This window comes from Bos indicus x Bos taurus, chromosome 21 (assembly GCF_003369695.1).
Source record: "Bos indicus x Bos taurus breed Angus x Brahman F1 hybrid chromosome 21, Bos_hybrid_MaternalHap_v2.0, whole genome shotgun sequence".
Classification (NCBI taxonomy): domain Eukaryota; kingdom Metazoa; phylum Chordata; class Mammalia; order Artiodactyla; family Bovidae; genus Bos; species Bos indicus x Bos taurus.
The window spans coordinates 21,883,747-21,895,965 of record NC_040096.1 but is presented as its reverse complement, the minus strand read 5'-3'; the positions used below and the strand labels follow the sequence as shown (position 1 = coordinate 21,895,965).

Below are 12,219 nucleotides of genomic sequence, written 5' to 3'. Positions count from 1 at the left end.
GAGTCAGGTGCCTGCCTCCAGGGTATCGTGATGCATACGAGCCAAGAGAACTGTTCTGTGACTCCAGTCCTTCCCAGGGCTGAGGGGAATGGTAGTGGGATGAGAAACGAGCGAGTCGCGTTCTGTCTCTCCACAGTCGTTTTTATCCCTTGGCACGAAGAGTCAGGTTCTCGTTAATTCTTCTGTACGGTAATTATTCCATAAAAGCCTTACTTCAGACACATTGAACTCTTGGTGGGAACTTAACGCTTGGTTAGTGTAGCACCTTGTTTGGGAGGGTATTTACCCACGTCAGACAGGGCAGCTGTGCAGAAATCGCCGTGATGACCACCCCACTTACTGAGGGAGAGATGCTAAGTGAAGAGCTTCGCCCGTTTGGTGTCATTCAGTCCTTCCTGTTTTATTTTTGACCACGCCGTGCAGCTTATGGGATCTTAGTCCACTAAGCAGGGACTGAACCCAGACCCACGGGCAGTGAAGGGCAGAGTCGTAACCACTGGACCGCCAGGGACTTCCCCACACCCAATTTGGAGGTGGACAGGGGCGAGGTTTTTCATTTTCCTAAAGTCCCACAGCTGGAAGGACTGAGCTCTTCGCCCTTCCCAGCACGCAGTGAGGCAGGGTAGCCCGAGGGTAAAACCAACCAGGCCAGCCCAGAAGTACCTTCAGAAATGAAGACCCAGTCACTGTTGGTGGGGAGATTTCAGGCTTTGGGAGTGCCTTGGCTTGCAAATACCTATGGAAATTACCATCTTCTTTGCAAATGTGTGCTTTGTACAGGCCCATTTCCTGCACAGTATGTAAACCATTCACAGCTATTATGCAAAGAAAAGTAAAATACAGTCTAGAATTTTCCGACACTCACTTCTAAGTAACTATCTCTCTGAAGATGTTCAGCATATGTAAACTAATAAATTGTCTTTTAGTTAGCACTTTCTACTTTTCAGAGAGCTTAATGGGATTAATGGCACAAACAATAGCAGGGACTTGGGCTGCAGAGAGTGAGCTAATAAACCTGACTCTGGTTATTTTCTTCATGAATTCTGACCCCCCATTCTTTAAAACTGAATTGCCATTGATGACTTTGGGGCTTTCTGAAATAAAAGAAGAGCAGGTTCTTGTGGGATGGTTGAACCCAAGTGGCAGGGTGCTCCAGGAAAGCAGCAGGGCCTCGGCTGAACTGCGCCCTGTGCTGTGCGTCTGCACGTAGACTGTCAGCGCGGCATCGCCAGTAAATGTCTGTATTGTCCTTTGTAGCTGAGGACACCTCCCCACGGAGAAGCCCCTCCAGCAGCAGAGGCACCAGAAAAAACACTCCTGAGGAGTCGGATGAGGGAGCACCCATATCTTCTCACTACTTTGCAAATAAAACCAGAAACGAAAGAAAGAGGAAAAGGATGCCAGCCTCCCAAAAAGCCAAGAGGAGAAGAACTGGTTTCAGTGGTTCCAGGACGAAAGGGTAGGTTCTGCCACCTTGTCTGCAGTGTCGGGTGGAAGGGAGGATAGAAGGGAGCAGGGCTGCCCTGCTTTGCTTTGCAGTGTTCACTAAAATAAGCCGTTGTTCAGTGTTGCCTGGTCCAACTCGTGGAGTCAGGATTAAGCTTTGATCCAAAACAAAAATTTTTTTTGTTGCGGATTTTTATATCTGCTCCTAGGTTGACTATCACTGAAGTTTTCTAGTTTGTAAAAAAGCTCCAATTTTGACCTTACCTTCAAGGGGGGAAAATTTTTTTTTTTTTTTTTTTTTTTACACTTGCACTGAAGAGACTTTTCCACCTAAAATACTGTAAACCATATTGTTGTTGTTTAGTTGCTAAGTTGTGTCCAACTGTTTGCAACACCATGGACTGTAGCCCGCCAGGCTCCTCTGTCCACGGGATTCTCCAGGCAAGAGTACTGGAGGTAGGTTGCCATTTCCTTTTCCAGGGGATCTTTCCGACCCAGGGATCAACCTGCATCTCCTGCTTGGCAGGCAGATTCTTTACCACTGAGCCGCCAGGGAAGCCCGTAAGTCATTCGCTAGCTGAATAAACAAAAGGCTCTTGTTTCCTCATGACTCTTATGATCCCGCCAGTACTTGCTACACTGCTTTTATTGCTGCAGCATCTGCAGGGCGTCCACCTGGAGGCCCCGCACAACCCCTGTCATTCAGTAGCAGCCGGGAGGCCAGCCTCCCGACCTTAGCAGGGTAGCAGAGAAGAGGTGAGGACTGGAACCCCGCAGAGGTCAGTGCAGCCCTGCCATCTCCCTGTTCCCACGTCTGCCTGGCCCCCGGGGCTGGGATGCCCCAGCACTGGGGTGCTGTCTGCTCACCAAGGCGGAACAAAGCACTGTCGTCAGGTCCGGGGTGATGATCTGAAGAGCGTTTTTGTCTCTTCATCATTGCCCTGCTCTTTCCCATCTTCTTCAAGAACGTCCTCTGCCCTCACCGTCTAGGTCAGGTCTGGTGGGATGGCGAGCATCCGTCGGTGTTGACAGAAACATAGGAAAAGGGAACTCAGTAAACTTGCACAGGCTATCGTGTTTTCCTCTTGCAGTTTTTCTACCTCTGTTCCTTCCGGGTTAATAAAGACCAAAAATTGAGTGGAGAAGAGAAAAGAAGGTAGTGTTAACAAGCTGTCATTTTCTGCTTAAGTCCGCAAACAAACATCTTGTATGTGCTAATCCTTCTGTCGGGGGACAGAAATTAAAGACATTAGTAAATATTAGTTTAACTTTGTGGGTTTTATTTCTCTATTTTAATTCTATTTAAACTTTAAACTTCACCCATTTATCCTACACCCCACCCCATCCATGCCTTTTGCAACCACCACACCAGTCTGTCCTCTGCATCTATGAACTTGGTTTAAATATTCATATGTATTTAGGTTCCATCTATGAGAGAGATCATAGAGTATTTGATTTATTTCATTTAGGCTCACTCCCTTGAGGTCCACACGTATTGTAACTAGCAGGATTTCATTCATTTTTATGGCTAAGTAATTTCTGTGGGTTTTGATGTGCAAGTGACCCACCAGTGCCCTTCCGTGGGGACGTTTTCTTAATTTCTTCACTTGTTTCCCCATTTGGGGAAAGACTCATTTGCTCAGGCACTCACACAGAGTAGAAGACCTTGCAAGGCCTTTGTCCCACTCCCTGGGACTCACGCTGAGGACACGGGGGCTTCCTGAAGCTTCCCCTGGGAAAGGCCTGTGTCCCCTGGCCTGGCCCCTGTCTCACAGGTGGGGCTGGACACTGGCTCGCCCAGGCCTGCCCAGAGCACTTGCACTGCTGCACGTGGCCCGCGGAGGTTCCATCATGGCCTCCTCTTGCTGCGCTTTAGAACAAAGCAGACCGTTGTCTCCCTTAGTGCTGTCGCAACTGTTGTTTTTCGGAGGGAAGCACTTTGCCCTGTGGCCTGGAACCTAAGCTGGTAAGGGCCTTCCCTGGTGGCTCAGTAGTCAAGAACCTGCCTCCAGTGCAAGAAACGCAGGTTGGATCCCTGGGTCGGGAAGATCCCTGGGAGAAGGGATCTCACTTCAGTATTCTTGCCTGGAAAATCCCATGGACAGGGAAGCCTGGTGGGCTACAATCTGTGGGGTGTCGCAAATATGCCTTAGTGACTGAACTCAGCAGCACAGAGAAACTCACACTTGTCCCAAAGCCAGCACAGTTTTGATGCTGGTTTTTAATTAGCCTGTGTGTTTCCGGCGGGGTTCTTTGCTAGTCCCTGCTGGCGAAAAGCAGCAGTTGTGTAATACTGCTTTACCCTGCAGCAGCCTCGCTGTCTCCGTGCCCAGTTCTCCACATTTCCACTGACCCACTCTGCAAGGTGGTGGCTCCCCACGTGTCCGGGCCGCTCACCTGGCTGGGGCCCCGAGCGGCCACGGGATCAACATGGCTCCCTGCCAGTGCCCTCACCTCCCCACCCTGCCCTCAGAGTTTCACATCTTCCGAACAACACACAATGAACTGGTTGTGTTCTGGGCCCTGAGTGGCAGTGAAATGGATGGCTCTGGTGAAAATGGAGGCTGCAGTTGGCAGATTCATTCTGTAAATCAATATCAGCAGCAGGTTTTCTCTCGGGGCTTAATTTCTCAGCAGGAAATCAGCATAGGGAGATTTAAGGCTGCTTCTCTGCTAGTTTTAGCAGATCTTTACCAGTTCTGCAGTAAAACTGCCCTCGAGCAAGAGTTTTAAAATGTTGAAAAACCACTTTTCACTCAGCCCCACCAAAATATCATCAGCAGACTGATGGCCCTGACACCGGGCCACTTGGGTGCCCTGATGACCAGAAATTAACACGGGGCAGGAATTCAGCCTGGCTGCAAAGCGACGGGAAATACTGGTTTAGGGACAAGCTTCTGTGGCAAATGCTGCCTGCTGTTAGCCTTGTAAACACACTGGCCCTGTGATTTTTTTTTAACAGTTTATTCGGTGGGGAGAGAAAAGCTGTTATCTTCAGATCAATGGGGGAAGTGAGGTGCTGGAAGGCCTCTGTAGTAGACTGTGGCAGGGGCTCCTCAACCTGTTTTAAAGGTAGCGAGTGGAAGGTGAGAGCAGGCAGACCTTGGAGTGTAGACAAGCGAGCGACCCACTGGCAACAGGGTCCTATGAAGACATGGCAGCCCTAAGCTGCTCCCGCCCAGGAGCCATGTCTGCAGCCTGCCTGAGACTGGCGGGCCCCCTGCTCCACGCCGCCTCCGCCCACCCACAAAGCTCCCTTCCTCTGGGCTGTGGGAGTGCAGTAGTCCCACCACGCCTGTCGTCCAGGCGCTGGGGCCTGAGACGAGGTGCTGTCACCTTTCTGTGTGGTTGGAGTAGGTGGGGAATGTGAGTCTCAGCTCAGATGTCTGGAGGGGCGGGTGGAAAGACTGGAGAGGAGAGAGAAGGCAGCTGGGGCTGGGCTCAAGTCAGAGAGGCCTTGACATTTTAGGAAGACACGTCTAGGACAAGTGTGTGTAAAGGGCAGCAGTCCTTTATTCCTTGAATTGCAAAGGAAACTTACCTCACCCCAGGGCCATCATAGGCCAGAAATGGAGAGACATGTCACACCAAGGAAAAGCATGGATTATACAGTGCATACAGGTTAAAGGGCTTCCTTGGGGGCTCAGTGGTGAAGAACCTGCCTGACAAGCAGGAGAAACGGGTTTGATCTCTGGGTCAGGAAGATCCCCTGGAGAAGGAAATGGCATCCCACTCCAGTATTCTTCCCTGGAGAATCCCATGGACAGAGCTGCCTGGTGGGCTACAGTCCATAGAGTCGCAAAGAGCTGGGACATGACTGAGCAACTAAATCACAATAATGCAGGTTAGGATAAAAATGACTGTTCGCTTTTGGTTTCATTTGACATTTTACTTCTCTTTTCTTTGTCACATTTTAGGGGGTCCAACACATGCCGAAGGATACCTTCTAAAACTAAACCCTCCAACATAATCGGACCCAGTTCCACTTCTCATAGTTCTCAAGCAGCATCAGGAGTCAGTAGGAAACTGGGGATTATGGCTCCACCAAAGCCTATAAATAGACCATTTCTGAAGCCTTCATATGCATTTTCGTAACAACCAAATCTCAATGTACATAGATCTCATTTCTTGTTTGTCAGCATCTGACCATCTGTGAATATAAAGCTGTTAGTTTCGTTATACCATTTGTAAATTTTTACCCATATCTATTAATATTTAAATAAATGCTCGGGGTGACAGTTCTGGCTTTTTACAATAAACATTTTCTTATTTTCTTTTGAAATACATGCACAATTTGCTGCCACTGCAAACGCTGTGGCCGTTGTTTCTCAGAATGTCTGAACCAGCAGCTGAATCATCTCATTGAGAGAAATCTTAAGCACGACATGAAACACAGAAGCCAGAGGGAAAGATTCAAACGGGACAGCTTGAAACTGTAAAACTTTTTGTAGAAGACAACATAAACAACATTAAAATGTAAATGACAGAAAAAAGGGAAGAAAACGCACCACACAGGGTTCATATCCATAATATATAAAGAGTACCTACAAATCATTAAGAAAAAAGACGAGCTAGTAGAAAAATGAGCAAAGGATGTGAATAAGCTGTTCTCAGAAGAGGAAATGCAAACAGCCCACAAATATGTGAAAAATGCTCAATCACCCTTGTTTAAAATATCAGTTAGAACAACAAGTTGCCGTTCATTTGCCTATGAAATTGTCAGCCCTAGATGATAAATCTGGGGTCTGCAAGAGAAGGGTCAGAAGTTCTGTGTGAAAACATGTATTAATACTGGTGTCTTCCTTTAGCATCAAAGAAGCCTTACTTGTCAAGACCCTCCCTGAACTGGCTGATCAGCCAGAAAGTCTTACAGTGGGATTTTGGCACCTCTTCTTGCAGTTCCAGCCCCTCATTTTTGGAGACATCTTTTCTCAGCTATCGTGTAATCTTGGTGACACCTGTTGGGTACCCCACTTCTTGTCCTTTGTCAAGAGGATAGAGCTGGGGAGCCCTTGCCTGGGCCAAACTTGTTAAAGAAGGAGTTGGCTGGGAGTCTGCGGCCTTGGCCCGAAGATGATGCTGAGGCCGACCCTGCACCCACCCCAAGGGGTCACCCTCGGAGCTCCATGCCTACCCCCTGCCACTGAGGCCTTGGGCCTTCGTTTAATGGAGGAGACTGGGAGGCAGAAGTCTGCTGAGGGCCATGCGCTGTTAGATCCAGATGCCTCCTGGAGCTGACCTCTTCAGAAACCACTTTTCTGGCAAGTCCTGATTCATGTGGCGGGAAGAGCCTCCTTGGGGTGAGAGGAGGAAGTGGAGAACAAAGTAGCCAGTGGTCTGGACTGCAGGGTTCATGTTGCTGGCCTGAGGCTTCCATGGAGAGCTGACCATGCACCTGGGCATCTGGCACCTTCCGCCTGCAGCAGCTCTGGCTTTGGGGACAGAGGGAATGTGGGGGCAGCCTCCATGCAGAGTGTGCCACACACTGGACTGCTTCCCAGCTCTGACCGCACTCATTCAGTCCTCTACTGGGCACCTCTGTCCAGACTCAGCTAATTGTCCTCTCCACAGTGCCCACTCTGCCTTCAGGGGCTCCCAGGGCAGTGGAGGGGAGGGGGCAGGCAGAGGTGGTGCCTGGGGGCCCTGGGGTGAAATGCAGAGGATTTGAGCAGGGCAGCACCACCCATGCCTGTCATCAAGCCCAGAGGAGGCACTCCCTGCAGGAACCTGGGGCCTGGAGACCTCAGGCTAGCCCGGGGTCAAGGGGCAGAGGCAGGTCCCACACCCACCTCGCCACCTCGTTCAAAATGCTGGGTTGGCACAGGTTCTGGTCAATTTCTCAGTCCCCAGGAGCAGCCGCAGGAAGTGCAGGCAGCCTCCTTAAATTCTTCCTGGACCTCCCAGAAAACAGCTGTGTTCATACAGGGCAACCTCAGAGAACAGAAGTACACAGGCTTTCTCAGCCAAAACTGGGACCTCTGGCAGAAAGCAAAGCCACTTCAGGCCAGGTGCTGGGAGGGGTCCTCCATGAGTACCAAAGACCACCACCTGGGAGGAGGGGAGGGGACAAGTCCACAAGGGAGTTGCCGCCTAGGACCCTTCACTGGCCCGCCGTCCCCAGGTACAGGTCGGCCTGAGGATGGGGCAGTCCTGGGGCCGCACTGTCACCCTGCGGGAAGGCACAGCGAAGACTGGAATCTGACTGTCCAGCTGCATGCACGCCTTCCCTGGCTGCTCCCCACGAGAAGTCCCTCCAGAGAGTGACAGGTCCCTGCTTCCCTCCGAGGACAAGGAGCCCCCTTCCTCTCTGAAAGAGAACAAACGGAGAGCCCAGTCTATGCTGAGGGCTGTTCAGGCATTTTCACATAACTTAATGGCCTCCTTCAATCCCTCAGCTCCGATACTGTGGCCACCTGATGTGCAAACAGCCTGATGCTGAGAAAGAGCAAGGGCAAGAGGAAAAGGGGACAGCAGGGGACGAGATGGTTGGATGGCATCACCAACCCAATGGACATGAGTTTGAGCAAACTCCAGGAGATGGTGAAGGACAGGGAAGCCTGGTGTGCTGCAGTTCATGGGGTCACAAAGAGTTGGACAGGACTTACCAACTAAACAACAACATTCCCTCCACCAGCCCTGGGAGGCAGGCACACAGGATCAGCCTTTATGCAGAAATTGGAATTCAGAGAGGTTATGTAATTGCCCAAATGCACACAGCTCAGAAATGCTAGTAAGTAGGGTAACATACGTCTCGGTTTGCCCTGAGGAGTCCCAATTGGTATCTGCTGCCCTGGTGTAATAAGACAACTCCCTTTCAATTCTTGAAAACGCTCCAGTTTCGATGCTAAATTATAAGGAATCCAGGTCTGTACTCTTTCCCTGGACAATCCAGCTTCCTCTCCCAGCCCGTTTTCCCTCCCAAAGCCCCAAGGACCACCCTAGGGCTCAAAACTTCAGAACCTTGGGGCAGGCTCGAGGCACAGAAGCAGCAGAGCTTATCAGCCAGCACAGCTGAACTGTGGTTTTTCTCCAGAAGAGAAAGCAGAGGCTGTGGTCCAGGCCCCCTCGTTCTGCTCAAGACACTGCCTCTCTTCCTACAGCCTGGAGCTGCTCGAAGCCCCCAGGGCCCACCCTGTGCCGAGAGGCTTGCTGGGTCCCCAGCCTGGCTTTCCTCTGAGCAGCAGTCTGGGTTGATGCTGGGGTGAATCTCAGTGAACTCTGGGGCTCCCACCCTGGTGGAGGCCTCTGAGCAGGGGGCCATTGCCCCTGGGCCCTCAGTGGAGACCCCAAGAGGCATCACTTTCCCCTCAGGACAGCAGTCATGTCCCCTACATAGCTGCACAGACAGGACTCGGAGAAGCAGGCCGGTGGGACACGCTCGGGGGACCCCAGCCTCAACCGGCCCCTGCTAGGTTCCCCAGGCCGTGGACCCAGCCCCGACTGGCTAGGCATCAAGGGCTCAGCTTCTACAGCTGTGCCAGGCATCACCAGAGCAGCTCGAACCAGCACCCTTGGCCTTTAGAAAGCTCCTGCTTTTCAAAAACCACTTACTCTCCTGTCCTCTCCACCCCCAGAACAGCTTTCCTCAGCCAGACCTATGTTCCCTGTCGGCGAGAGAGAAAGGAAGGAGGGAACAAAATCCCATAGGGGCTGGAGTGGGCCATGGGGCCTCTGTTCTGGGCAGAGGACAGAGGACAGGATGAGAGGCTGGGCAGAAGCGGAATCTTGAGTCCGCAGACCCTCGGGCAGGGAGGCGTTTCCCAAGTAGGGAGGAGGGTCTGAGGCTCGTCCTTGCTGCTCAGAGGTGTGGGTGATGGGGTTTTGGTGTCATAACAGCTCAGCTGCATGGGTGCCCCATCCCACAGAGGCTGTGGTGACCGTCAGTGACTAGGGTGGCCCCTCAGCCTACTCTGGATATGGACGCCCCCGCAGTGGGGCTCCATCTATCCCCCTGGGTCCCCCACACACGCGGCCCCTGGCAGGAGCCTCAAGCCCCCACAGAGGTCGGGGTCCCTGGCCCAGCTCTGGGCGGGAGCAGAGCACGCAGGTCCCCTCTGAGGGGCAGGAATAAGCCACACACCTCTGGGCACACGGTAGGCGACAGGACCTGGTGGTCTTCACTGCTCTCAGGAGGAGAGGTCTGGAACCCTAGCCTGGAAGGAGGCATGTCTGAGAAATGAGCCCTGTGGCTGGAGTCCCGCTCACACCCAGCACCCTTCCCCAGCAAGGGCCCCAAGCATCTTGTGACCCGAGGGACAGGGAACCCCATCAACCTCAAGACGGAAGTGTGAACGTCTGTGGCGGCCGTGGTTTGACAGTTACAGCTGAGAGCAGGCCGCCCTCGCCAGCCCCAAGGGCCGCCACCTGCAGCTGCACGCGCTCCGCCACGAGGGACCGTGGTGGGGGTGGGGGGCGGTGGGGGACCACCATCCACTCGTCACCGCTGGTCCCAGCTCCCAGCCCCGCGGCCCTGCTCGTTTCACACGCGCTGAGTGACCTTTGCAAGCCCCCTGGCCTTCCTGAGCCTCAGCTTCTCATCTGCATGGGAATCGTTAACAGCCGGCCCTGCCGCCCAAGGTGGTGATGGTATCCTCTGGTCAGAGGCCCCGCAAATGTTTGCCGGTCTGAAACCAGAGACCCCGGCATGGCCGTGGCTTTGGGCGATTTCACAATCAGAGAGGGAAGCCGTGCTCACTCACCACTGGGGAAGGAGAGGAGAAGCAGCACTGGGTGAACGGGGTGCCACGGGAGCCCCAAGGGAGACCTAGTCCAGCCTGAAGTTCGAGCCTTGGAGAATGAGTAGGAATTCAGAACAGGAGGAGGAGACCCCGGGGAGCCGCAGAGGTAAAGGCAGGAGGTGTGATGGAGCCTGGACCGAGAGGGGGCCGCCCTGGGGTGAAGGACGAGCCAATCAAGGGCGGGAGGTGGACGAGCCAGCCGCGATGGTCCTGGCTGAGGAGTGGGGACCTGTCCCCGGGGAAGGCTCTGAAGCCAGAGAGACATGATCCAATTTGTGTTTGAGAAATGACTCTGATCACAGGGTCAGAAACGGATTGAGGCAGGTGAGGCCAGACGCCAGCAGAGAGGCAGGAGGCTCATGCTTGTCCAGGAAGAGAAGCAGCAGTCCTCGGGGAAACAAGTGGCAGGAGAAGCCAGATCCCACCGGCAAGGAGGGGACATGGGGTGGGGACAGGGGCTGTTGACGTGCTTTGAAGACATCCCAGAGAGATGGTGCTCCCACCCAGGGACACCAACAGACCCTGCCCTTCCCAGGCAGGAAGAGGCTGTGTTGCCCGAGGGGTCAGTTTGGGAGCCCCGGGTCCACCATATCCTGCGAAGTATGGGGTGTGCCTGGTGTGCGCATGATGGTGGTCCGTGCAGCCCACGTGGCCTCCTCTGAGCTTGGCAAGTAATCCCCAAAGGCCACACCAGCACCCCACCAACAAAGCCAGCTCTGTGCTAATTTATTTTTTATATTTAAGAGCATGTAATGAACGCTGTGCTGATTGACCTAGAAAATCATTCACAGCACATATGTGAGGAGCCAAACAGGGTTCTATTGCTTTGCTGTAAGTCCCTGCCTCCGATTGCCCAGCCCGGGACCCCGGGTCCCTCATGGTCTGCAGGAAGGGCCATGTCATAGGCATAGCCCTCTTGGCATTGACATCTTAAACGACAGCTCGTTTTGTTTTTGTTTTTTTTTTTTTTAAAGCAGGCTATAGAACAACATCGCTAGTAAAGATTTTGTCACTTTATCTGTGTGTGTGTATGTGTTTAGATAAAGGGTTGCTCACCAAAATATTAACAGTTGGTGGGATTGAGGTGATTTTTACTTCTCTGAATTGCCTGATTTTTTACAAAAAAGCTCTGTATTTTTTTTTTTTTAATTTTGAGGCTTCCTTATTTATTTATTTATGGCTGGGCTGGGTCTTTGTTGCTGCACAGGCTTTTCTCTAGTTGTAGCGAGCAGGGGCTACTCTCTACTTGCAGCGCGCAGGCTTCTCATGCTGGTGGCTTCTCTCGTTGCAGAGCACAGGCTCTAGGCACACGGGCTTTACTAGCTGCAGCACATGGGCTCAGCTCCCGGGCTCTAGAGCACAGGCTCAGATGTTGTGGCACATGGGCTCAGTTGCTCCACAGCGTGCGGGATCTTCTGGGACCAGAGACTGAATCCGTGTCTCCCACCTTGGCATGACAGATTCTTTGCCACTGAGCACCACCAGGGAAGCCCTGTATCATTTTTATAATCAGAAGAAAGCAAGGGACACTTTGGGGTTCAGACACTCTGGGGTTCAGTTTTGCTCAGGAGGGCTGGGGATGGTGGGGTCGGAACCTCCAGTGGACTAGGAATGGGCCATGGGGCCAGGAACGAGCACGCCCCTGCCCAGGGCCGGCACCAGCCAGGATCAAGCAAAGCCAACAGATGTCAGTGAACTTTAACTTGCACAGGGTGCTGAGGCAGGAGTGGCCCCATGGCCTCCAGGCCGGGGAGCCCAGGGTCTGGCCATCGCCAACGGGGCCACCCTGCCCATTCCTGAACAGACAGCAACACTTCCCCACCTGGCCATCCTTCTCGCTTCTAGGGGACAAGTGCCTTGGGCTGGGTCTCCTGACTAGGTGACAACCAGGAGCACAGTGGAACTCTGGCTCAAGGAGAGGGTGGTGCCCAGGGGCAAGGAGAAGAGGACCCCAGATGGCTTGCAAGGACCCCCACCTACAAGTCCTGCCACCCCCCCATAGTCCTTAGCTGAGGTCTGTGCTTTGCCCCAGACC

The 12,219-nt window shown here is 52.9% G+C and overlaps 1 protein-coding gene across 3 annotated transcripts in view; it reads left to right on the top strand.

The window, feature by feature from the left end:
* BLM (BLM RecQ like helicase) overlaps window positions 1–5,686 on the top strand; it is a 93,240-nt gene extending 87,554 nt beyond the window's left edge. For all 3 annotated transcript variants that reach the window (XM_027520936.1, XM_027520933.1, XM_027520934.1), the window contains 2 exons: window positions 1,258–1,459; window positions 5,364–5,686. In XM_027520936.1, the coding sequence (XP_027376737.1) occupies window positions 1,258–1,459; window positions 5,364–5,541 (380 nt within the window). In that variant the 3' untranslated portion in view covers window positions 5,542–5,686. The remainder of the gene's footprint in view (window positions 1–1,257; window positions 1,460–5,363) is intronic.
* The last annotated feature ends 6,533 nt before the right edge of the window (window positions 5,687–12,219 follow it).